Below are 25,660 nucleotides of genomic sequence, written 5' to 3'. Positions count from 1 at the left end.
AAAGGTGACCCGGCTTCGATCTCTTCCAGGTAAGCTCTGCCAAGAATTTGTTTTAAAAGATGATTTCTGTGGTTACTGAGTTAAAAACAATCTTCACTGTAAGTCTAATATTAACACAGATTTCAAGCTAGGTTCTTCTACACAGAATGTGTAACAAGCTGAGTGTATAAATGCTGAAGTGGCAAGAAGAGGTCCACAAGGAGCTTTCCGGCTCTGCTGATGGGCATCGAGGAACACGTACCACACTAACTAATGAAAAAGAGCACACACATAAATCAAACACAAACCGGATTCTCTGTCACATCCTAGTCAGGCAACCGCAGAACCCACTAACACTGGAACTGTTTATTAAGCCTGTAAGAGAAGGCTAATTAAGCAATTCAATCAATTAATAAATATCACTGGATTCAACATACTTGAAAAGTAACTCATACTAAGAATTCAGTGTTTTATAAAATCCTTTTCCATCATCACCAGCTCTGATCCTTATTTACTTTACCCTTGAGTCACAAATTGACCTGAAGCCAATCAGCCCACAGAAGTGCTTTATTGTTCTAGTGTGTTTTATAAAGCAGGAGACTTTCTATAAAAGTCTACCCTCCAGGCATGCCCTGAGGGATCCTCATCACTTACTCCACCCACTGCCTTTCACCCTCACTGGACTCACCTTCACGGAAGCTGTTCTGTCCAATAAATTGGACTGATTTTGAACCCAGTCAAGAAACTGGTAATTAACCCACATTTCTGCCTCCTGGTGACAATTACCATCATCTTGAGTATTGGGTGTCTGATGACTCAGTTATCCATCTATACACACACATCCATGCACCTGACTCCAAGATCACTCGTGTAAATGCTTACTTAATGACTAGCTCACAGCTGCTTTTCTCAAAGCCATTTCCTTTAGGATCTGGGATAATACGGCTGTAGGCTGCCTGTGTAAGATGCACTGATTCTGGTGACTCCACTCACAACAGGGCAAACAACTGAAACAACAACCCCCAACTTCTGCTGATGGTAGCCTTTAGCTGACAAGCCAGTTCTCTAACACGGTACATAAAGCACAAATTCTTCCTTCAACGGGGGCTTCTGGAAGACCCATGATAAGCAGCTCTGTCACAAGGTTCTATTCACATTAGGGGGAAGTTGGTTTTCCTTTAACTGCTAGTTCCTGGGCTGGATTCTGGTCAAAAACCAACTTCAACATCACAAAATTATTCATAGAATTGAGGTCCAGCTTTCCTAAATTCATGGACACTTTTTAATTATAAGCATGAAGAAATTGTTTTAATAGACCTAAAAAGGCAAAATTCTACCTAAAGGTCAGTGGCCTCACACTTTATAACTAAAATTCAAACTACACCCCAACTCTCAGTTCTGGATAATGCAAGTCATTCCCACATCCAATGACACATTCTCTACTACAACAGTGTACTTGGCATCAAATGTCGCTTATAAAGTGAAAAACCACAGAATGGCTGCATTGTGTGCTACACACTTACTTAACACTATACAACAGGAGATTTGGCTGATAACATTATACTGTTAAAAATAAGTATTTATACCATATAACATGAATATGAAATATTAAATAATTTAAGACACAACTATCAACTTTTCTTCAGTATGTAAAGAAAAGCACCAAGCTTCAAAATTTAAGAACATTAAAAAATTATAGCAGAAAGCAGGTTTTAATACAGTTAACATTACCACAGAACAGAGACAACTGGAGAAGGTATAGCCCAGTGGTCTTCAAGCCCTGAGCTGCCACAGAATGGTGTGAACTTACCCGGTTTTCATCATAAATAATCTGGACAACACTGCGGTGCTTCTGCTCCACAGGAGGGGGGGACACAGGCTTCTCGGGCTCTGGAGGCTTCGCGGCCTCCTCTTCAAGCTGTTGCTAAGAGACCCAGAAAGGGAGAGTCAGGCATCTGCTGCACGTCAGCCCCACCAGTAATTATTCACCAGAGACAACACGTGCTTCTGAGCAACGCTTCGCTGATTCTACAGGGTAATCACTTAACCAACAAGGGTCTAAGGACCCAAAGGCCCTAATGAACCCAACCAGATTTATTTTGACTAATAACTAAACAGCATAAGTCATCTTTTGATAGATAAACCCTTTCGTATTCTGATAAATTTAAAGCAAAATAATAAGGGAATCAAATAGCAAAGAGAGATAAGAGATAAGGCCTTCTTCAATGAACAGTGCAAAGAAATAGAGACGAACAATAGAATGGGAAAGACTAGAGATCTCTTCAAGAAAATTGGGAATATCAAGGGAACATTTCATGCCAGGATGGGCATGATAAAGGACAGAAACAGTAAGGACTAACAGAGGCAGAAGAGATTAAAAAGCAGCAGCAAGAGTACACAAAACTATGCAAAAAGGGTCTTAATGACCAGGATAACCACGATGGTGTGGTTACTCACCTAGAGCCAGACAACCTGGAGTGTGAAGTCAAGTGAGCCTTAGGAAGCACTACAATAAACAAAGCTAGTGGAGGTGATGGAATTCCAGCTGAGCTATTTAAAATCCTGAAGCATGATGCTGTTAAAGTGCTGCATTCAATATGCCAGCAAATTTGGAAAACTCAGCAGTGGCCACAGGACTGGAAAAGGTCAGTTTTCATTTCAATCCCAAAGAAGCGCAATGCCAAAGAATGTTCAAACTACTGGACAACTGTGCTCATTTCACATGCTAGCTAGGCTTCAGCAGGATATGAAACGAGAACTTCCAGATGTACAAGCTTGGTTTAGAAAAGGCAGAGGAACCAGAGATCAAATTGCCAACATTCTCTGGATCACAGAGAAAGCTAAGGAATTCCAGAAAAACATCTACTTTTGTTTCATTCACTAAGCTAAAGCCTTTGACTGTGTGGATCACAACAAATTGGTAAATTCTTTAAGAGATGGGAATACCAGACCACCTTACCTGCCTCCTGAGAAACCTATATGTGGGTTAAGAAGCAATAGTTAGAACCTTACATGGAACAAGTGACTGATTCAATATTAGGAAAGGAGTACGACAAGGTTATATACTGTCACCTTGTTTATTTAGCTTATATACAAAGTATATCATGTGAAATGTTGGGCTGGCTGAATCACAAGCTGAAATCAAGATTGTTAGAAGAAATATCAATAACCTCACATATGCAGATAATACCATTCTAATGGCAGAAAGTGAAGAGGAACTAAAGAGCTTCTTGATGAAAGTAAAAGAGCAGAGTAAAAAAGTTGGCTTAAAACTCAACATTCAAAAAACTAAGATCATGGCATCTGGTCCCATCACTTCTTGGCAAATAGATGGGGAAATAGTAGAAGCAGTGATAGATTTTGTTTTCCTGGGCTCCAAAATTACTGTGGACAGTGACTGCCACCATGAAATTAAAAGACACTTGCTCCCTGGAAGGAGAGCTATGACAGAACCTAGACAGCATATTTAAAAAGCAGAAGTCAGAGCTATGGTTTTTCCAGTAGTCATTACGGATGTGAGAGCTGGACCATAAAAAAGTCTGAGTGTCGAACTGATGCTTTTGAACTGTGATGCTGGAGAAGACTCATTAAGTCCCTTGGACGGCAAGGAGATCAAACCAGTCAAATCCAAAGGAAATCAACCCTGAATATTCATTGGAAGGCCTATTGCTGAAGGTGAAGGTCCAATACCTTGGCCACCTGATGTGAAAAGCCGACTCACTGGAAAAGACTCTATGCTGGAAAAAACAAGGCAGGAGGAGAAGGGAGCGGGCAGAGGATGAGAGGGTTAGATAGCATCACTGACTCAATGGACATGAATTTGGGCAAACTCCTGGAGATAGTGAAGGACAAGGAAGCCTGGCGTGCTGCAGTCCATAGAGTTGCAAAGAGTCAGACAAAACTTGGCACCTGAACCACAACTTAAGTAAGAGAATCTAAATGTATGAAGGTATTGCATCTGCCTCTATCACAAGGACCCTCTGTGTCCCTGGAATAATGCTGTTCTGCCTTATAGACACACAGTACCTGCTAATGTCTGGCAGAGAGAGCATGGTAGAACACTGAAGGGTTAACCCTTAACTCAGCACAGCACCACCCTCTACCCCACTCCCCCATCAGACTTTATATTCTACAGTGAGGAGGCAGCAAACTCAAAAGCACATGAACTGCTAGTGTGTGCAGCCACAACACAGGAGGCTGTGTGAAATACTCTGCCCAGGTTGGACCTAGGGTCACCCTTTACAAGGAGTTTGATCCAACGACCCTTTCTAGTTCTTACCTCAATCTGGAGCAAGTATACAAACCCCTCATATGTGAAGTGGGGATATTCATCCTACCTAACACACAGCTTTCTGAGTGGATTAAAGGACTCAGTATATGTCAAGCACAACTATAAATGGTCAGTGAGTATCACCTACTGAAGTAAGTAGGGACTGAACTTGGTTCACTGCTTTTTGTCTTCCATCACTCCAACTGATACCTAGTAAATGCTCAACAAACAGCTACATGGATATAATATAAAAGGCATTAAGGTTAAAGGTGGTAAGTCTACTAAAAGCCCAGTGGAAAAAGATTACCTACATTTCCAAGTAAGACTGAGAGTCAGGTTCCTCATCATGTAAGTCAGACCACACCCAATGAAAGGATAAAAATCCTTCAAGAGGGAAGCTTTGAGTTCCACTTCCACTTTGGAACAGAAAGGACTCATGCAACCTCAAACGATCATTCTCATGTTAATGAGGTCTCCAACCATGCCCTTTTATTCCTTTGCTCAGAAGGCCTTCTTTTAGAATGTCCATTAAGTAGGTATAGAGAAAGAAATAAACAGGTTTCAGGAAATCACATTTTGTTCTTCACAGTTAAGTAGCCCTGGGACAAAACCACAGACAGACACCAGACAAGCTCATAGATTCAAACAGACTGGTGGTTGCAGGGGCAGGCAGAGATGGACCAAATGGGTGAAAGGAGTCAAAAAGTATAAGCTTCCAATTATAAAATAAGTAAGGGATGCAGATGTAAACTATAGTTGACCACAGTTTGGTGACTATACTGAACAACAGTTTATTGTATAGTTGAAAGTTGCTGAGAGAGTAGATGTTAAAAATTCTCATCAAAAGAAAAAAAAATCTGTAACCATATATAGCGAGATATAGTTAACTAGCTTTACTGTGGAGATCATTTTGCAATGTATGTAAATATAAAATCATGATGCTATATAATGTCAATTTTACCCCAATTTTCTTTTAAACTGAGAACTACTAGGGAAAAGAGATAAACCAAAAATCCAGATATCTACTATATTTCTACATCAATACCACAAAGAACACTAAAGCCCAGAAATCAGTCCAAACCTGATTTATAATAGAGCTAAAAGTGCAGCTGGAAAAGGATGAACTTTTTAATAAATTAATAATATGGGGGAAAAAGTATTGACTTTTATCTTGAGGCAGACATAAAAATTCAACTTCTGGTAGATTAAGAATAATGTGATGAGAAACTATAAAACTTCTTAAAAGATGATAAACTCTTTTAATGATCCCAGGGTAGTCACATACAAAAACTACAGAAATTCTGTTCACCAAAAATGCTGACCTAAATCTAAGAGCTAAAACTATAAAACCCAGAGAAGAAAACACAGGTATAAATCCTTGTGACCTTGGATTAGGCAACGAGGATTATGGTTCTTAGATATGACACCAAAAGCACAAGTGATGAAAGAAAAAATAAACTGGACTACATCACAGTTAAAACTGAAAGCTTTCTGCCCTGGTGTGACTCCACCCTGCTCACAGCCCTCTGCAAGTACAGTCACTCACCTCTGCCCACCCTCTCTCCCACCTACAGGTGTGCCCCTGGGGCCCTGGAACCAACTTTCAGTTGTCAACTAAAGACCAACAAAGATGACTTTAAAGTGGATAATGATGAAGATGAGCAGTTATCTTGAGATAGGTCAGTTATACTCAGCTTGGACTCTGTCTCCTTTTCCTCTCTCCAGAGAGGTCAGTTCCAGGGCTGGTGCAAAGGATGAAGCGCACACTGCTAGAGCAGAGGTGGTCCCAACGAAGCAGCCCTGGCCGTGCTAATTTGTCCCTGGGGAGCTGAACGGCACCTGTGGTCCAAAAGTGGTTCAGGGCTTGTAGTTATTAGTGGACAGCTCTTAGAAGATGCAGAAGACGACGAAGAGAAGGACGTGAAACTCTGGAGTATATCTGCAAGTGGTAGCAAGGTTCCACAGAAAACAAGCAAAACTTGCTAATGAAAAGGAAGCTGAAGAAAAAGCTCCAGTAAAGAAATCTATACAAGACACTCCAGCGAAAAAGGCACCAGATCAAACCAAAATGGAATAGATTCAAAACCATCAAACATCAGGAACAAAAGTCAAGAATCCTTCAAAACATACAGTAGCCTGCCAGACTCCTCTGTCCATGGGATTTTCCAGGCAACAATACTGGAGTGGGTTGCCATTTCCTTGTCCAGGGGACCTTCCTGACCCAGGGATCAAACCCCTATCTCCTGCATTGCAGGTGGATTCTTTACCGCTTGAGCCATCTAGGAAGCCCTCAAAACACAAACACTCACTCACAAACTTCCTAAAACACCAAAAGGATCTAGTTCTGGAGAAGACATTAAAGTAAAACTGCAGGCAAGTCTAGGAAAAAGCACGATGAACAGTCCTCATAAATTAAGACAGGGAGAGAGGAAAAGGAGACAGAGTCCAAGCTGAGTATCACGAGCAATTCAGACCAAGTTTTCTCCTTTAACCTCAATTCCCTCTCCTGATTTACCCCACCACCACCCACCAGGCTGGAAGCAATCTCACTCCTGCTTCATAAAGCACTTGTGTTTGATGGCTATGATTCAGCAAATCTTATACTTTGCTTTCTATTACTTATTCATTTGATTTATCTCCTTGACCATGTTTTAATCGCTTTTATATCTCCTTAGATGCTCAATAAGAATTTGAACGAATCAGAGGAAAAAACAGTTTTGTACATCAACAAACACTATCAGGTTAGTGAAAAGACAACTCACAGAATGAGAGAAAATATTTGTACATCATATATATGAATATTCAGAATACATTAAGAACTCTTACTCAACAATAAAAAGACAACCCAGCTTTAAAAAAAAAATGGGCAAAGGATCTGAATAAACAGTTCTCTAAAGAAAATATACAAATGACCAACACGCACATAAAGAGATATTCATCACTGGTCACTAAGGAAATTAAAATTAAAACCACAATGAGATACCACTTCACATGCACTAGGATAGCTATTTAAAACACTGAAGAAGAGAGAGGGAAACCCTCCCTCAGACACTGCTAGTGGAATTTAAAATGGCACATCAACTAAAGTTAAAAATATGGAAAGTTCAACACTCTTCTTTAAGGAGACAAACATTCCGAGAACGTACTAAGCAGTAAAATCAAACACTTACTTGTTTTTTTTTCAGTTTAAGGATCTGCTGCTCTACTTTCGCAATTTCTCGATCTACACGATCCATACTCTGTATTAACTCTTCCTTTGAAAGTTTTGAAGGTGAAGCATTTTGATCATCCCCACATGGTTGCCCAGAGATTGGAGAGGAAGGAGCTTCATGTTTGACTCCAAATGCTGGGTCCTTTAAAGAAGAAAATCAAGAACAAATGGTTTCTCACTAAAGATCAATGTCAGTATCAAGAGTCTCTTAACGGGGACTTCCCTGGTGGTCCAGTGGCTACGACTCTGGCTCTCAATGCAGGGGGCCCAGGTTCAATCTCTGGTCGGGGAACTAGATCCCACATGCCACAACTAGAAGATCTCACGTGCTGCCACTAAGACCCAGTGCAGGCAAACAAATACATAAAACAAATAAAAATATTTTTAAAAAAGCACAATGGGTTCATTAAAAAAAGATTCTCTTAACGGAAAAAAAGTGCATTTTAAAACCTAGCAAAGCCATGTGTGCTCCCTTTCTACACAGTAGCCTATGGCAGCAATTTTCTCCCTTCTTCCCAGTCACCCTCCCTCTCTCTCACACACACACACTCACACACCACCAATGTTCACAGTTCAGACAAATCACTGAAGATCCTAAAAGCTATACGGATTGAGGTGTTTAAGTGGCCAACCAGCCTTTACTACAATACTGAGTGAGACATACAGAGAATTTCTGCAGAAATAATGATGCAAAAAAAAAAAAAAAGAAATAATGATGCAATCACAACAAAGGAAGATGCCAATTCCTCAGCCATTTTGTTGTAATGTCACTCCAAAACGTCTGAACACACGCACTCTGTGTGCCCACCCAACTTAACAGCTACAAATGGCCATTCCTATCAAAAGGTTTCAGGCTTTCCAAGGGCTAATACTGATGTACAGAAGTCTGGGGAATGACCTAGAACTTTTGTTGCTTTGATCACCCTCAATAAAGAGCAACTAAGCCTGCCCGTCTCACAGAACACGTAACATCTCTCCAGCCAAATGCACCTCCTCACTCCAGCTCCATACTGAGCAGGGACTACAGTAGACTGAAGGCCTCCACCCAAAACCTACCACCCTGCCAATACACACATGCACACTCGCACAGCCTACTCATCCCCAGTACAAGGTGAAGATGTGAGCAATACTGCAAAGCATATGAATTTCAGATTAAGACAATGGTTCTCTTTAGGCTGTAAGAAGTCTAGAATAAGCACAGTTCATAAGACCAGAGGGCCCTCAATGTATTAAACAACAACTAAGTAACTGTGAGAAATCAATAGCTCTAACCAAGAATGCACTTAAATATATCCAGATAGTTGTTCCAAAACACCATGGAACAGAGATTAACTAAAACATAACATGTATATTCCTGAAAAATCTGATATTCTGTAACATAATATAGCTAAATTAAGGCTTCTGGGGAAAATGGAATTATAGTTATTAAAACCTGTAAACTTTGCAAGCAGAGCATTAACAAAAGAGCAATTCTAATAAAATAATACTGTCAAAACTCCAATACCATTTGCATTCAGACTACAGTCAATCCTTTGATAGCTGTAAACCCTGTAGTTTGTGCCTCCTCTGTTAATCCTTCAGGTCATTTGCTTCCAGTTCAAAACAGCACACTTCATCATAATGTTAATAAAAATCAGATTTGCAGTATAAAGACTTTGCTGTTGTTTAGTCACTAAGTCATAGCTGACGCTTTGTGACCCCATGGACTGTAGCCCACCAGGCTCCTCTGTCCATGGGATTCTCCAGGCAAGAATACTGGAGTAGGTTGCCATTTCCTTCTCCAAGAGATGTTCCTGACCCAGGGATCAAACTCATGTCTCCTGAACTGGCAGGCAGATTAACCTTTAAAAACATAAAAGGACAGGAAAAAAGGTCTCACAGTTTCTTTTCAACATTCCAATCTTCATTAATTAGTTTAACACTGACAAGCAGAGCAGTTCTTGAATTCACTAAGCTAGCTACTACCTGCACTAAATGAAAACCACTGATAGATGCAGACTTTTCAAATCTTTTAAGGTCTTCATCTATCTAGAAGGCTAATTCCTAATTATGAAAGCTTGATCTTGAGAGCTCTAAAACATTCATGTCCAACAATCATTCACCATGGATTTCCATGTTACATTAACATCATTCTCTTACATATGCATATGAGATCATCTGTGTTGCAAACACATGTAATACCAAAACAGATTACATTTCGACTCAGCAGATTTTGAAAATCCTCCTCAGGTGATCTGTCTGACCTATGCCCTAACAACTACTATTACAGATCAATATTTCCCACTGACTTCATCTCTAGTTAAATATTTAACAAAAAACAAATTCCTGTTTACAGTGCCTATCATCTGACAGGCACTAGGCAGAAAGGTAAACAAAACAGGCTTGCCATCAAGGAGTTTCTAATTTTGTGCTGGGACATTCTGTTAGCTATTTGAGGGGGGAAAGTTAAATTTCTATCCCACATATCACAACGAAAGCCAAATAATATTTATATGAGATTTATTAACAAATCACAAGTAGCCTCAAACAAAAGGTATTCATATTATACTGAGTACAGGAAAGTCAACAGCAAAAGACATTAAAAAAAGATTGATGAATCAAAATAAAGAACAATTTTCTCTTTAACAAAATAGGAATAAATTTACAAGGCAAACGGGAAAAATAATTTGCACAACATGAACTCTAACAACTCAACATAAAATAAAAAACGCATCAACAGAAAACTAGGCAACATACGAAAAGCAATTCATAAAACAGGAAAAAAGGAAAAACAAATAAAAAATGTTAAATTTTAATAACAAGCAAATAAATGCAAGTTAAAAATTTATCATACTAACAATGATCTTTTTAAAGACAGTAAATATGGGGTTTCAGTACAGACACACAGCTACTGGGTGCCCTTACATCATGCTGTCAGCAGCAAGAACTGGTTTTCCACCTTTTCAGGGCAAACTGGATACACCCAGGAATACTTTGAAATACACTAACAGGAATTTACCTTAAGGAAGTAAATAAGAATGTAAACCAAAAAAATGAACCTAGGGAATCCCCTGGTGGCCCAGTGGCTAGGCCTCCACACTTTCTCTGCTGAGGGTACAGGTTTGATTTCTTGGTTGGGGAACTAAGATACCACAAGCTGCACACAAAAAAGAAACGAACAAAATCAAGCTAAGAAAAATATGTCATTATTCTAATGAACAAGCAGGTAACCTACATATGTGACAAGTAAGTTATTTTATATCCATATATGGAGTATGACTGAAAATACAACTGTAAACTTGAGGACACAAAATGAACGCAGAACATATTTAAGCAAAAATAAAGTCATACACAAAGCACAAAATAAGCACAATAAAATATGCACAATTATTAACGACAAACTGGTGAGACAAACTTTTTCCTTCAAGCTTATCCAATTTCATTCTTCTATAAGTGAAGGAAAAAAACAACAAATGCTAACCCTTTCAAAATCCCAACTTCTAAAATAAAAGGAAAGTCATGACTTACACCTTGGGCGGGAAAGAAACAGGACTAGGAATCACAGGTCATTAGTTTTCATTTCAACTCAGGAAACACTACCTAGGTCACTTAGTTTTTCTTAACATCTGTCTCTCTACTATAAAATGGAAATTAGCTATACTCTCGTCTAAAACAAATGAAGTTTTAAGCTCTCTGCCAAAAAAAAATCTATAGCTATAAATTACATTTGTGTTCATTTATTCAGCCTTGCAAGAAGACCTTTATTCATTTCTTTCTTTCCTTCTTTGTTAAATGCTGCAAACATTCCTTATAAACCCACATGACTATAATACAGACATGGTGAAGTGGGTCCCAATATTCCTAGAAGCTTAGTTCATTTCTAGCTCATCACAAAGAGCTTTACCCACCCAACTTACTATTTTTAAAATTTCGAATTTACATAAGAGTTGAGAGACTAGTATAATGGATTCAATTACCCTTCATCTAGCTTCACTAATTGTAACATTTTGCTGTATTTGCTTGATCTCTCTGTATACATATACATATACCTACCTTTTTTCCCCAGTTGATCTATTTGAGAATAAAGTGCAAACATATTTATTGTTTTTTTTTTTAATTTAAATCACTATTCGCTCCATAAAAACTCAAAGAAAATGTGTGGGTATTCAGTTATCTGATATCAGGGTGGAAAGGGCCACTAGCCCTAAAGGTAAACAAACATTTTTGGAAAGAGATTTAAGAACAAAAAAGCAAAGATAAAAAGATATTAATATATGATAGTAAAAGGGTTAATACTTTCTGTTAAAAAAGCATTTTAATGAATTAGGTTATTCTTTCTAAAACAAATATTTATTCTGTACCTACTAAGTGCCAGGTAATTCCTGATCTGAAGATCTAATGACAAGCAAGATAGTTAAATACAATAAAATGAAAAGTATAATACAGAAACATGCACGTCACCAAAGAAAGGCAAGTAACAATAAACAAAAAAGGAAAAGAGGTATGATCTTAATAGAACATGCTCATAAACCCACAACACATATTGTTTGAAATATCCTGAGATCACTGGAAGGACTGATGTTGAAGCTGAAACTCCAATACTTTGGCCACCAGATGCGAAGAGCTGACTCATTTGAAAAGAGCCTGATGCTGGGAAAGATTGAGGGCAGGAGGAGAAGGGGACAACAGAGGATAAGATGGTTGGATGGCATCACCGACTCAATAGACATGGGTCTGGGTGGACTCCGGGAGTTGGTGTGAGACAGGGAGGCCTGGCGTGCTGCAGTTCATGGGGTCACAAAGAGTCGGACACAACTGAGTGACTGAACTGAACTGATTGCTGTTGTTTAGCCACTCAGTCATGTCCAACTCTTTTGCAACCCCATGAACTATAGCCCACCAGGATCCTCTGCCCATAGCATTTCCCAGGCAAGAATCCTGGAGTGGGTTGCCATTTCCTTTTCCAGGGGATCTTTTCCCAACCCAGAGATCGAACTGGCATCTCCTGAATTAGAAGGATTCTTTACCACTGAGCTACTGTCTGGAAGCCCGTCATGAGATTATAGCTCATATTAAAAGTAGTTATTGCTAAGAGAATAAAAATTTTTCTTTACAAAAATTATAAGCATACTTAAACCTTACCTAAAACATGTCTTCTCCCATGTAGTAAGTTAATAAACTGCAACTGAATTTAAGGGGATTATTTAAAATTCAATTTAAAAGAACTGTGACAGTCTTGAGTAGCTCTGACTACATTTTACAGCCCAGCAAGCTGGTACAAAATGCTTGAGAGTCATTCAATAGCCATTTTTCTTTACAGCAGTCCTCAGATTGTTTCTCATTTACCAAAGAGTCAAAAGTACTGACTTTAAAGTCTGGAGTATTAAGTTTGTGGCTTTTTAGTTTTGTTTAAACAAAATTTTTACTTTCCCACAGCACTAACCTTTGGTGAATGGAATAACTGGTTTTTCTTTTAGGCACTGTGCCTGAATATGGCTAAACACACATTTCAGACCGACAACTCCACAGGGTAAGAGAACAAATATTTACCTTCTTAGCATCTGCAGAAGACCTCAACCCTTCTGGCAATGTGTGCACTAAAGGTAAGACCGCAGCGCTGACCCGCTGGAAATGGGAATCAGAAAGCTGCTCCAAACGCGGTCTCTTGGAGTCCAGTGAATCATGATCCCCTGGGGAAGGGCCTGGGTGAAACTGCTCATATCCAGTTCTCCTTTCTTGAGGCCTAACACACACAGAGAAAAGAATCACTCAAAAATGTTTAAGTAATGTACAACTTCCTGCTAATACCCCTGGTTGAACTTTGAAATGAATGAGCAGTTACACTTACTTTCAAAATGAAACCACCCCCACCCCAGGAGAACACATACCTCACTATTCAGTCTTATTAAAGTTCTGATTCTAACAGAAAAGTTTCTTCTTTTCTACTAGAAAAGGGGAGGTAGGAGTAGAGGTGGTAAAATAGCAAAAGACGCAATAGAAGATTCAACTTGCAGAAAATTTAAAAGGTGCTAAAGAATATCCATAAAATAATTATTTTTAAATCCATGCCATAACAACTGAAGTAATATAATCTAGACTAGAAGAGCCACCCTTTTCAATCAATAATAAAAGCAAGAAGGGAAAAAAAAATCTTTCAGCAACTGCCACATGGAAAGATAAATGCCTTGAGTTGTGAGGTATTATCAAGACTTGAAAACAAGTGTCTTGAGTGGGAATACAATACTGCTTTGAACATGTAATTCTAACCCCAAAACAGGCTTTCTGTCTAATTTCCCCAAGTACCTAAGTATCTTGAAGGTCAGGAATCTGGTTTCAATTTCCTTACACGATATACTGTACAGAGTATTTACAAAGTATTTCCAGACGCGACATTTTACTTGTGGCCAAGGTTTAAATGAACATCTCACAAAACAACTTTCCATTTTGAAGTTAATCATGGGGTTTTGTTTTTAGTATAGGTGATAAAACAAACCCTGAGGTTGATAATTTCATTATACTTCAAAAATCTGAAATCTCATTCAAGACATAAGATCCCATTGTCTCCTTAAAATTCACAGTATCACAAAAAATACTGCAATAGAAAGTTTCAGGAATAAGACAAGGAAGACAGTTTTAGCCACTTGTATTCAATATCATATTGGGAGTTCTTATCAGAATATTAGGCAAGAAAAATAAAGAAGCATCCAAATTGAAAAGGAAGAAGTCAAGTATTTCTATTCACAAATGATATGATCTCATATGTGGAAAACTCTCAAGAAACCACAAAAAATGTTAGAGCTAATAAATGAATAGGGTGAAAATTATGAGATTAAAAAAAATCAACATGTAAAAATCAGCTGTATTTCTATACATTGACAATGAATAATCTGGAAATGAAATTAAGAAAACAATTCCACGCCCCCCCAAAAAAAAAATTCCATTTATAATAGCATCCAAAAGAATAAAACAGGAGTGAATTACACCAAGGAGGCCCAAGACTTACACACTGAAAAATCACAAAACACTGCTGAAAGAAATTAAGGAAAATTTAAATAGTAAGACATCCCATTTTCATGCACTGAAAGACAATATTGTTAAGATAACAATACTACACAAAGCTAAGTACACATTCAACATAATCTCCAGCAAAATCCCAACAGAGTTTTTTTGAGACATTAAAAAAAAAAATCATAAAATTCATGGAGATGGGAATTCCCTAGTGGTCCAGTCGTTGACTCAGTGTTTTCACTGTCATGGGCCCGGGTTGGATCCCTGGTCAGGGAACTAAGATTCCACAAGACAGCTGGCTCAGAAAAAAAAAAATTCATGTGGAATCTCAAGGGATTGAAAACAGCCAAAACTGTAGAAAAAATATAAAGTTGGAGAACTCACACTTTGCAATTTCAAAATTCACTACAAATATACAATAATCAAGAGCACGGTACAGCCAGAAGGGCAGACCTACAGACCAACAGAATACAACTAAGAACCTAGAAATAAACTCTCACATCTCAGTCAGCCTCACCAAGGCTGTCGAGACCCTCCCACAGGGCAAGGACAATCTCTGCAACAAACAGTGCTGGAGAACGGAATTTCCACACGCACAACAATGAAGTTGGACTCACAATGGATTAAAAATCCAAAACTTAAAAACTCCTAGAAACAAAATATAGGGAAAATCTCCTGACCTTGGACTTAGTAGTGAATTCCTGGATATCACACCAAAGGTAAGGCAACAAAAGAAAATGTAGACAATTGGACTTCATCAAAATAAAAAATTTTAGTACATCAAAGAACACTATCATGAGAATGAAAAGACAAACTACAGAATGGGAGGAGATATTTGAAAATCATGCATTTGATAAGGCTGCAGTATCCTATCTGATGTCCACATTCCTTCTCCCCAGCTCGCTCTCTGACACATTCTCTCTGCTTCAGTCTATGCACCTCAAATCCACCCTCCACAGAGCAGCCAGGGGCAATCAGATAAAGGCCATGCTCCTGGATGCAGCACTGAAAACCAGGGCTGCTACTGGCCTACTTGGAGATTTTGTGTGGAACTTCTATAAGCAAATGCAACCCTCTGGGGCCCCTAGCTGCGTCCCCCCAACTGGGCACCGCTGTTCAGGACACAATCCACAAAAGCTAACTTCCAAGGATCACATTTTACCTCCAGCCACTCTGCCTGGGAGACTGACCAAAGCCAGTGGGTGAGGTGTACCCACAGCTGGAGGAGAACTCCAGGAAGACAGGGCACAGGACAATAAGAAAAACAGTATTGAAAGCTCTCACTCCATCAAGAAATCAAACTATTCCCCATTTCAGCTTGCCAATTCTTTTTACAACAAAACTACTCATGCATAAATAAATACATAATTTACCATTTAAAATTTCAGAAAAAAATTTAAATGAACTATGAAAATCTTGGTGAAAACAAATACAATTTTTTGGGAGTTAAGCATGAAACACGCATCTTTAACAAAGTACTTACCTTTTAAAAACTAATACTGTATGATGGCGTGGCCACTTTGTACAGTCTGGTAGTTTCCCAAATGGCAAACAAAAGGGGCCAGCACCTAATCCAGCAGTCCCACTCCTAGTATGTGACCAAGAAAAGGGGCATATGGAACTTCCCAGGTGGTGCTAGTGGTAAAGAACCTGCCTGCCACCGCAGGAGATGACGGAGACAGGGGTTTGATCCCTGGGTGGGGAAAATCCCCTATGCACCCCAGGATTCTTGCCTGGAGAATCCCATGGACAGAGAAGGCTGGTGGGCTACAGTCCATGGGGTCACAAAGAGTCAGACACGACTGAAGCATGCCCGTGGAGTATAAAGGGGTATATGCTGCTGCTGCTGCTGCTAAGTCGCTTCAGTCATGTCCGACTCTGTGCGACCCCATAGACAGCAGCCCACCAGGCTCCCCCGTCCCTGGGATTCTCCAGCCAAGAACACTGGAGTGGGTTGCCATTTCCTTCTCCAATGCATGAAAGTGAAAAGTGAAAGCGAAGTCGCTCAGTCGTGTCCGACTCCTAGCGACCCCATGGACTACCAGGCTCCTCCGCCCATGGGATTTTCCAGTCAAGAGTACTGGAGTGGGGTGCCATTGCCTTCTCCAAAGGGGTATATAGACAGCCACAGAAAAATCTGTGCTTGGATGTTCACAGTAATATTATTCACAACAGTCACAAAGTGCAAACAACTCAAATAGCTATCAACTGATGAACAGAAAAATAAAATGTAGTACTTCCAAACCAACCAAAAAAAAAAAAAAAAACCCACCAGATTTCATACTAAAATATCTCTGCAGACTCTTAAATTTAAAATTTTCTACATTTTACTGACTTTCATCATCTATTAGTACCATCTTTAAATAGCTTTAAAGCAAATTTATCAAATGGATTTTTTATTGTAATAAACCTTCACTTAGGGGTAATACAAAGTTCATAGTTATTTAAAATACTGGCCCATGAAGATCAATCAGAATTATAATTTATTGTGTTTATTCCCAGCTGAGGGAGACTCTTGTCCAAAACAAAATTAATTTCACTTAAATTTTAAAATGTATAAATATGAGTTGACCTCTGTGAATTTCTGATTCTCTGAAATTCTCTTTTACAGTATCAGAGAAATCTGATTCTCTGATTCTCTTTTATAGTATCTGAAACTACCTCAGTTGTTCTGTACCTACTTAATTAAACATCCAAATACTTTAGATGTTGTGTGTTAGTCGCTCAGTCATGTTCGACTCTTTGTAACCCCACAGACTGTAGCCCACCAGGTTTCTCTGTCCATGGAATTCTCCAGGCAAGAATACTGGAGTGGACTGCGACTCCCTTCTGGGCTAATTTTTCCAGTGAAATCTAGAAAACATGATGAATGATATTCACACAGAAATAACTCTTTTTGTGAGTGCTGTGTTTATAAAATAATAAACAATTGCTAACAAAAAAATTCCAGGAATATATTAACAGAACTAAGTAGCAAATCACCCCAAATCCCACCACATAGCAATAGCTGTAATCAGGGGTGAGTTTCATTACCAGACATCCTTTATTTCTACATACAGATGTATGGACATACAGGTAAAAATAAAACAGAAGAATCACATAGAGTGTTTTTTAAATACAGAATATTTGGTTTATTTTTATACAGATACATATATGAGAAAAAATAAAATAAGGCTTAAAAATGGAAGGAATTACTACATTCCAGTTAAATATTCCTTTACTGCAAGAAATCAGTTCCTTAAAAATTCTTTCTACAGGGTGAAAGTGAAAAGGGTAAGGAAAATAATTATGAAAAGCACTGAGAAGAATTTTTTTTAACCCGTTTTCCTTTTTAGAAGTCATCAAATCACTCCAGGCACACTTTTCAAACACATATCTTTAAACATTCTCCCAATACTTATCGTATCTCTGATTTGGGGCACTTATATTATTTTACTTTGTCAAGATTTGGTACTAACATCCGCTAAGGAACCATGATTCCATGATTCCTGGAGATGTCTCATATGGAACCTCCACTTGCATGGGTTTATGGCTACTGTAATCCTTTGACCATGGCTTCCATTCCTTATTCAACTGGATTCCATCTCTGTGAAATTCTTCAAGAAGCTTTAAATACTCAGTGTTTTCATGTCTAAAAATGTCTGCCTATTGCTTTTAAACATGTCTGATATAATATTTTTGGATCTCAATTTCTTCTCCTCAGAACTTTGTAGCTATTACTCTGTCAGATTCTTTTCTCTTATTGAGGACTTGTTCTGCTTGCTGGATTCCTGATTATTTTACTTATCCTTAAACTTTAATAATAATTCAACCAGGATCTGTCTCAGTATTGACCATCCTGTGTAAATTTTTCCTGGAGCAAGGTATGTCCTATTAACCTACAGATTTCTTCCCTCATGTTAAAGGGGAAAAAAGGTGTTTGTTTTTTTTTTTAATTATGAATATCATTTTCTTTCCCTTACTAGGTCCTCCACCTAGGAAACACATGTGCTTATAACATGTTGGATGATTTTAATTTGCCCTCCGTATTTATCCACCTCTTTCTAATTGCTTTGATTTCTCTGTCCTTTTCTTCTGCCTTTACTGTGATCATCTCAAGACCTTTCTTCCAGAACAAAGGTCTGACTTTCAGCCACATCTATCTTATCCCTTGTTCCTTCTCACTTTATACACAGAATTTAAAATGTGGCCCTGGGGGCAAAGGAATGTCCAGTCTCGCTTTATCTGATACGGTTGTCTTATTTTGTTTTTAAATACTTCATTATTAATTTTAAGTTCTTAAGTGCACAGCATTCATGGGGCATGTTCTTTGTTTTTCATCTTCTTACACACAATGGTTTTTGTTTTTGGAACAGTGCACTGCTTGAGTCTTCCTTTCCAGGAGTATGCTTTCCTGGTTCATGGCATCCTTTACCCTCCTGCTCAGGTAGACTATGAGCAGCCTTACACAGACTCTCTCTGTGGTACAGAATGGGGGTGGGGGGTGGGGGTGCGGTTTCCTTGCTCATCTCCACCTTGCCTGGTATGCATTTATCTACAGATGGAGGACTGGATATGGCTTTCTATATAATTCTCTACAGCCTAAGGAAACAAGAGAAATGGGGCGAGTCAGGGGAAAACTCAACTGGGGCTGTGATCCTTAGCCTTGGCTCCACCAGTCAGCCATGTAACCAGTTCTGAGGGCTCTGGCTCAGCACTTTGCAAAGTGGCACCTATAACTATCCTTACCACAGGATGGCATAATGAGGATTCCTAAGTCAACTGATCACATCACCACTTCCACTTGCATTTTCCCAAATCAGGGGGAATCATGAGAAATCCTAGGACTGTACTAACCTTTCTTTCTTCAACACTGCTTCTTTGACAGTAGAAGCAGGAATTAGGAGGCCAAGTTGTACAAGATTCTTCTCATTCCTTCCTCGAATAACACTCTTCCAAGTTTATGGCAGTGGCTATATCCTTTCCTTCTTTATGTGCAGGGTGCATTTTTAGCCCTTTCTTAAAAAAAACTATCTTCGTATATTTGCTAGACAGCAGAGGAGAGTGATCTGATTTCTCTCCATAATCTTCGCCAAGAAATGCATTTTACAGTGATTTTAAACATGGCTGAATAATTTCAAACTTTTTACCATCTTAAAACCTAAACAATAAACATACTTTTTAAAATAGGAAATTAGGTTCTTTATAAAACTTCTAAAACGAGGACTCAAGAAAGGTGATTTACTAAAGACAGTTATTATATTTCAAGATACTTTAGATTAAGAGTGAGAATGGGGAAAAAAACATGGGGCGGGGAGGCGTGGAATTGAGTAAAAGACCGCAGAGACAGTAAGGACACTGGAGAGAACGAGTATCTGACATGGATGAGACCAACATCAGCTGACAAAATACCCACCATCCTTTGCAGACAATGCCTTGTTATCCTCATTTTTACAGGTAGAAATCTAAGGTCTGAGGAGTCTAAATCACTGACTAGCAACCCTGGCTGTGAATAAGAAAGACCTGGGCCTAATCCCCAAGACTAATTTAATTATTCTAAGATAAGATTGGGTATCAAGCTCTTCAATCTCCCCAGGTGCTCCTAATATGTAAGGTGAACAGAGAACACCAGCTTATACAATGTGACCAAGGCCCCAAGAGCTGACCAGGATTCAAATCTAGGTCTATTGGACTGCCCTCTGTACAGCATTAACTCTGAATTCTGGAAACAAGGTTTTAAGAATTTATAAACTATTATTGACAACTACTCCAAAAGGTCAACAAATATAAAAGCACTCAAAATACAACTGTAAATGACCGAGCACAATAAGACTATTAAGACTAAATTTAACACTGAATTGAAAGTAATAAAATAAATGACACACATGTGGAGTTTCCATATACTCCCCAAGTTCAGTCCTGGGTGAAAACACGAAAGAGAACCTGTTACCTGTCAGAACCCGGGTGAAACTCTGAAAGTAGGGAAGGCCTCCTGCGAAGCTGCTGCTGCTGCTGCTGCTGCTGCTGCAAGAGCTGTGACGCCTGACTGACTTCAAGATGAGAAGAACGGTAATCAGGGACCGCAAATTCCTGGTAGTATAATAGTCACACGTTAATTATTAACCAACAAGCAAAAAGCATCATGCAGCCAAACCAAGGGCAAATGTACAAAGGCAGTTATGGTCCAATAGGCATGGGAAGAAGCAGCAATGGTGATTTCAGTGCTTCACTGACCTAATTCTCTTCCCATAACCTAACCACAATTAATCAACATTAATTGTGTATCACTCAAAAGAATTCAAAATGAAATTTCGTGTTCAACCTGTGTTTGATTTATTCTTCTAATAACGAATCACAGTAACTCCTAATCTGTATTATTTACTTAGTAGGATCTCAAACCCATGTGTGCAATATGAAATCCTAAGAAGTATTCCTATCTTAAATTTAAAATGGATAAGCTGGAAGGGTCACAGAAGCCATCTAGTTAAACCCATGTATAGTGACAAGTGAAGAAACAGAGGTCCAGAGATCAGCATGCTAGTTAAGAGTAACAGTTTCCCTCATTCTAGGTGGGTGTTTTTATGTTTATCTTCCTATTTTTTGAACGACACATGTAAAGGGCAAATACAAGCAAAGACAGCACTGAGGAATTTTCTCAGAACACAGTAGAGCACAAAGATAGAGGAATTACAGAAGAAAAGTTAGAAATCTCAGCTACAGTAAAAGGCCCTAACATTCAATATCCATCCACAGGTGAGAGGCAATATTCTAAGAAATAAAAAAGCAGCATTTCTCAGAAGTTAGAAAGGACTCAGTCCTCTCCTCAGGTTTCAAAGGGCCTAAGAGAAAAGTTGAGCATACTTTAAACATTAAACCAGAATGTTTTAAAATTAAATTTAAATTTAAAATTAAAATCAGAATTTTAGAAAACCAATGATAGAAAACTATCAGTCATAAGACAGAAAAACTTGGTTTCCTACAAAGTAAGAAGGATCATAATTGAAAAAAGACTTCTCATCAGCAACACTGACTAGAACAAAACAGACAAATACATATTCCAAGTTCAGAGGAAAACAAATCTGGAACCAAATCACCAAGGGAGTTAGAGAATGATTTCCTGAAATATGAATTTGGGTTCCCTTAAGTGCTTGGCTGAATTCCAATCTGTAATGCATAAGGAGAGCACAGTCCTGTCTTTAAAAGGCTGGACCAAGAACAACTTCCGAAGAAAGAACTATTGGAATGATAAAACAAGCAATTCCCAGAGCTCCCATAGGGCCAGTAAGAGTGAAAGTCGCTCAGTCCTGTCCGACTCTTTGCAACCCCATGGTCTGGAGCCTGCCAGGCTCCTCTGTCCATGGAATTCTCCAGGCCAGAATACTGAAGTGCGTAGCCGTCCCCTTCTCCAGGGGATCTTCCCAACCCAGGGATTGAACCAAGGTCTCCTAGATTGCAGGTGGATTCTTCACCAACTGAGCCACCAGGGAAGCCCTACACATGGCCAGAACTCATTCAAATTTCCTCCAGCCAGTGACAAGAAACCTCACTGAATACAGAAGACATTTAGTAGATACCCCAGAAGAGAAAAGTTCAGAAGTGGAGAATAGGGTTTTCCTGGTGGCTCAGTGGCAAGGAAACCACCTGCCAATATGTAGGAGACAAGGGTTCGATCCCTGGTCTGGGAAGATCCCACATGCCCCAGATCAACTGAAACCCATGCACCACAACTATTGAGCCTGTGCTCTAGAGTCTGGGAACCACAACTGCTGAGACCTCATGCCCTAGAGCCCCTGCTCCACAACAAAGAACACTGCAATGAAAAGCCTGCGCACCACCACTAGGAAGCAGCTCCCACCTGCCACAACTAGAGGAAAGCCCACGCAGCATCAAAGACCCGGCAGAGCCCAAAATAAACAGATAAAATTAGTTTTAGTTTTTTTACAAAAAGAAAATACAGGGGGAGGGAACATTTCCCAAGCTAACACTCCTAACAGGCTGAATGCTGTCCTCTTAAGATCAGAAACCAGGCAAGAACGTCCACTCTCACCTTCTACTCAACATGGGACTCGGGGGGCTTGGGGCGGGTGGGGGGTGGGGTGGGGGGGCGGTGCGTCTAGCCAGTGCAATAAATAAGAAGGAGAACAGACACCTAGTGTGGAAACAGCAAAGCAAAGCTGTCTTTATTCTCAGGTTACAGTATCATCTACACAGTTAATCCTGGGGCATTCATAAAAAAGCAGGAAGTAACAAGTAATTTTGCAGGATACAAAATTAATATACATAGCAGCAGTGAACTGAAAACTGAAATTTAAAAAGCAGTACCAGTTACAACCCAACAAAAATACTAAATATTTAGGAATAAATGTGACAAAAGAGGTTCATGATCTGTACACTGAAAACTAAGTGACTGGATACATACACAAATTGTGGTATATCCATATCCACCAATAAAAAGAAATTACCAAGATGTGCTAGACACAGATATATTTCAAAAATATGAGACAGAAAAGAAGCCACTGACAAAAGCGTTCATGTGAAATTCAAGACAAAGGGAATCTGTCATGATGGGAAGCAGATGGGTATCCTGGGAGCTGAGGTCTGTAGGAGGTGGGGGAGGGGGCCTGAGCTGGACAGGGAAAAAAGGAACTTCCTGGGGTGGCAGAAATGCTCTCTCTCTTCATTTTGGTGGTAGTCTTATAGGTGTATGAAGCTGTCAAAACGTACACATACAATGAAATGTTATTATATATAAACTAAACCCAAAGTTGATTTAAAAACAGCAGCAGCAACAATAAGCTAGGAAATCAGTAATCAGATAAACAGCATTGAGGCAGTAAGGACACATAACCCAAAGTCAACACCTAACCACGGTTAAGAACCTCAGCGAAGAGTAGAGAGTGACTTTCTCAACCAAAAAGGGCATCTGCAAAAAAACGTGAAACTAAGGACCATTTCATCTCTTCCCATCTCTTTTTTTCAAAGCTTACACCCATGGCCCTGGCCTGCTCCAAGCTGGTAATTTCATCTTTTTCACAAGGTAAAATAATCACACAAACTCATCTTCCTATTATCAAATCTCTCAAGAAGGTAGAAGTTCTTTAATAGGTCACAAATAATACCAGTAGCTACATGAACACACACATAGAAAATCTAAGCTCAAGACCTGGCTCTCACTCAAGACACCAAGTCTTCCATCCAGCTTAATGCTCAACGAGAACCTGGCACATAAACATAGGTCTTAACTTAGAAACTCTAGGTCACTGACACTCTATCAACAACTCCTACCATCAGAAGCAGAGACATGGCCAACTCCTGGAATCTGGCATAAAGCCACACTAAGAAGATAAATATAATTAATCCTTAACCTTTGAGAATGGTTCCTGCCATTAAATATATATATACACACACACACATATATATAATTGTGTTTGGTTTCTGATCAACAAATGTATTACATAGGAAAAGTAGAGAGAAACATAGAATACATGTGCAATTTGCGTGATGTCTGTTCCTTACCTGCTGGTGGCGGGTGCTGGGAAAGGTGTACTGAACAGAGTGGGGAGGATACCGACTTTGTTCTGTGCTGAATGCTCCTTGGTTGGGAGGATAACCTGAACTTGACATTATCAGTACGGATGTCCTCACCAGGTTGTGAGATCAAGTGCAACAAACAATCATGCTTCTAGGAAATCACCTGTACAGGATGGGGAAAAAACAGAAATGATAAGAACTAACTCACCAAGAGTGCTTCTAATAACTTATAACCATAGCTGCATAAACAAAACCACTATTATCAGTAAAAGCTTTCTCCCGTATATTAATACTTACTCAATATAACAGAAGTTACAAGGGCTTTAAAACCAGAAATGGGTCTTTTCCTCTATACTGAGAAGAAGGTTTTTTAACATATCACAAATAAAACCAGTAGCTACATAAAGTGAACACATAAAATCTTAGCTCAGGAGCCAGCACACAGCAGCAGCTCAGTAAATACCTTTCTTTCAATAATTATCTGAGACACGAATATTAAACATTACAAAAACAAAAATCTATGGCTGTAAAACTGTAAAAAGTCAATTATTAAAAGGATTCAGGAATAGTTACAAGGTTAGGTGTTTGTGCAGAGGAAATATTGTCTTTATTCAATAATTTGGCCCCAGAATGACAGCCTAAGAAGACACTAGGGATAGAAACGCTTTCAAGGAAGAAAAACGAGAGCCTATCACTTCAAGAAAACTACTGCCCCCTTTTTTTTAAATTAGAGTTTCAAAAAAACCTGTATCCGCCACCATTAGCCTAGCAGCTTCCCCACATTTAAAGACTTTTCCAGCAAGACTGGTGGTGATATTAACAAATGTTGAGGTTTTGATATTACACAATGAAATTTAAAGATCTGCATAACTCAATGAATCAATATTTTCCAAATGACCAATACAGAATTATAAGATTATGCATAAATAAAACATTTTAAGTCAAAACATTTTACCACAATAAGTTGCAAGACAAACCAATAAATGTTTAATGTGACAGAATATGAAAGGTTTACTGATATGGCTGCAAATTCTACACAGTAATTAACCTTCAAAACCTTACCACTTGTCTGGTTTGGGTATGATATCAAAGAATACCCCCAGTTATCTTAAAAGGCTATCAAAATACCCTCCCCTTTTCCAAATACATATCTATATGAGGCTAGCTTTTTTTCATAAGCTTCCATCAAAACAAAGTATCACAGGACTAAAACACAGAAGAAGAAATGAGAATCAAGCAATCTTCTTTTCAGATACTGAAGAAGTCTGCAAAAATGTAAAACAATGTCACTCTTCTCAAACTTTGCTTTATTTTGGAAAATACATTACATTAACATTTGGGCTTATATTATTTTTAAATAAATATCTTTTGAATTTCCCCATTTTAATAGCTAATATGGTAAATATCAACATATATAATCCACATAAGCAAAAGCTCTTTGGAGTCCCAAGTAATCTTTATGGGTATAAAAGGAGTCTTGAGACCAGCAAGTGTGATGGTCGCTGGCCTAGAGAATTAGGTCGTCTCCAGACAGACTGACAGCCACAGAGGTGGGTCGCGCCAGGTCCCTGACTCCTCCTAGAGGCCCTGGCCCTGTCAAAGTGTGGCTTCAACCCAATGTTTGTGTCAAGTAAACCACTCTATGGGGCAGGGTTGTACCAATCAGATTCCCCTCTAGGTATCTGAACTGAGAAGGTCAGTTA

At 39.0% G+C, this 25,660-nt stretch overlaps 1 protein-coding gene across 20 annotated transcripts in view; it reads right to left on the bottom strand.

Annotated features, from left to right (window-relative positions):
* Window positions 1–25,660, bottom strand: part of NCOR1 (nuclear receptor corepressor 1) — a 115,586-nt gene that overhangs the window by 74,939 nt on the left and 14,987 nt on the right. For all 20 annotated transcript variants that reach the window (XM_027519419.1, XM_027519433.1, XM_027519418.1 and 17 more), the window contains exons 2-6: window positions 23,943–24,120; window positions 20,377–20,516; window positions 12,990–13,182; window positions 7,420–7,602; window positions 1,790–1,903 (exon numbers count right to left, since the gene is read on the bottom strand). In XM_027519419.1, coding sequence (XP_027375220.1) covers window positions 1,790–1,903; window positions 7,420–7,602; window positions 12,990–13,182; window positions 20,377–20,516; window positions 23,943–24,050 — 738 coding nt within the window. In that variant the 5' untranslated portion in view covers window positions 24,051–24,120. The remainder of the gene's footprint in view (window positions 1–1,789; window positions 1,904–7,419; window positions 7,603–12,989; window positions 13,183–20,376; window positions 20,517–23,942; window positions 24,121–25,660) is intronic.

Source organism: Bos indicus x Bos taurus, chromosome 19, assembly GCF_003369695.1.
Source record: "Bos indicus x Bos taurus breed Angus x Brahman F1 hybrid chromosome 19, Bos_hybrid_MaternalHap_v2.0, whole genome shotgun sequence".
NCBI classification, from domain to species: Eukaryota; Metazoa; Chordata; class Mammalia; order Artiodactyla; family Bovidae; genus Bos; species Bos indicus x Bos taurus.
The sequence above is the reverse complement of the archived record's forward strand: the minus strand, read 5'-3'. Positions and strand labels throughout refer to the sequence as shown.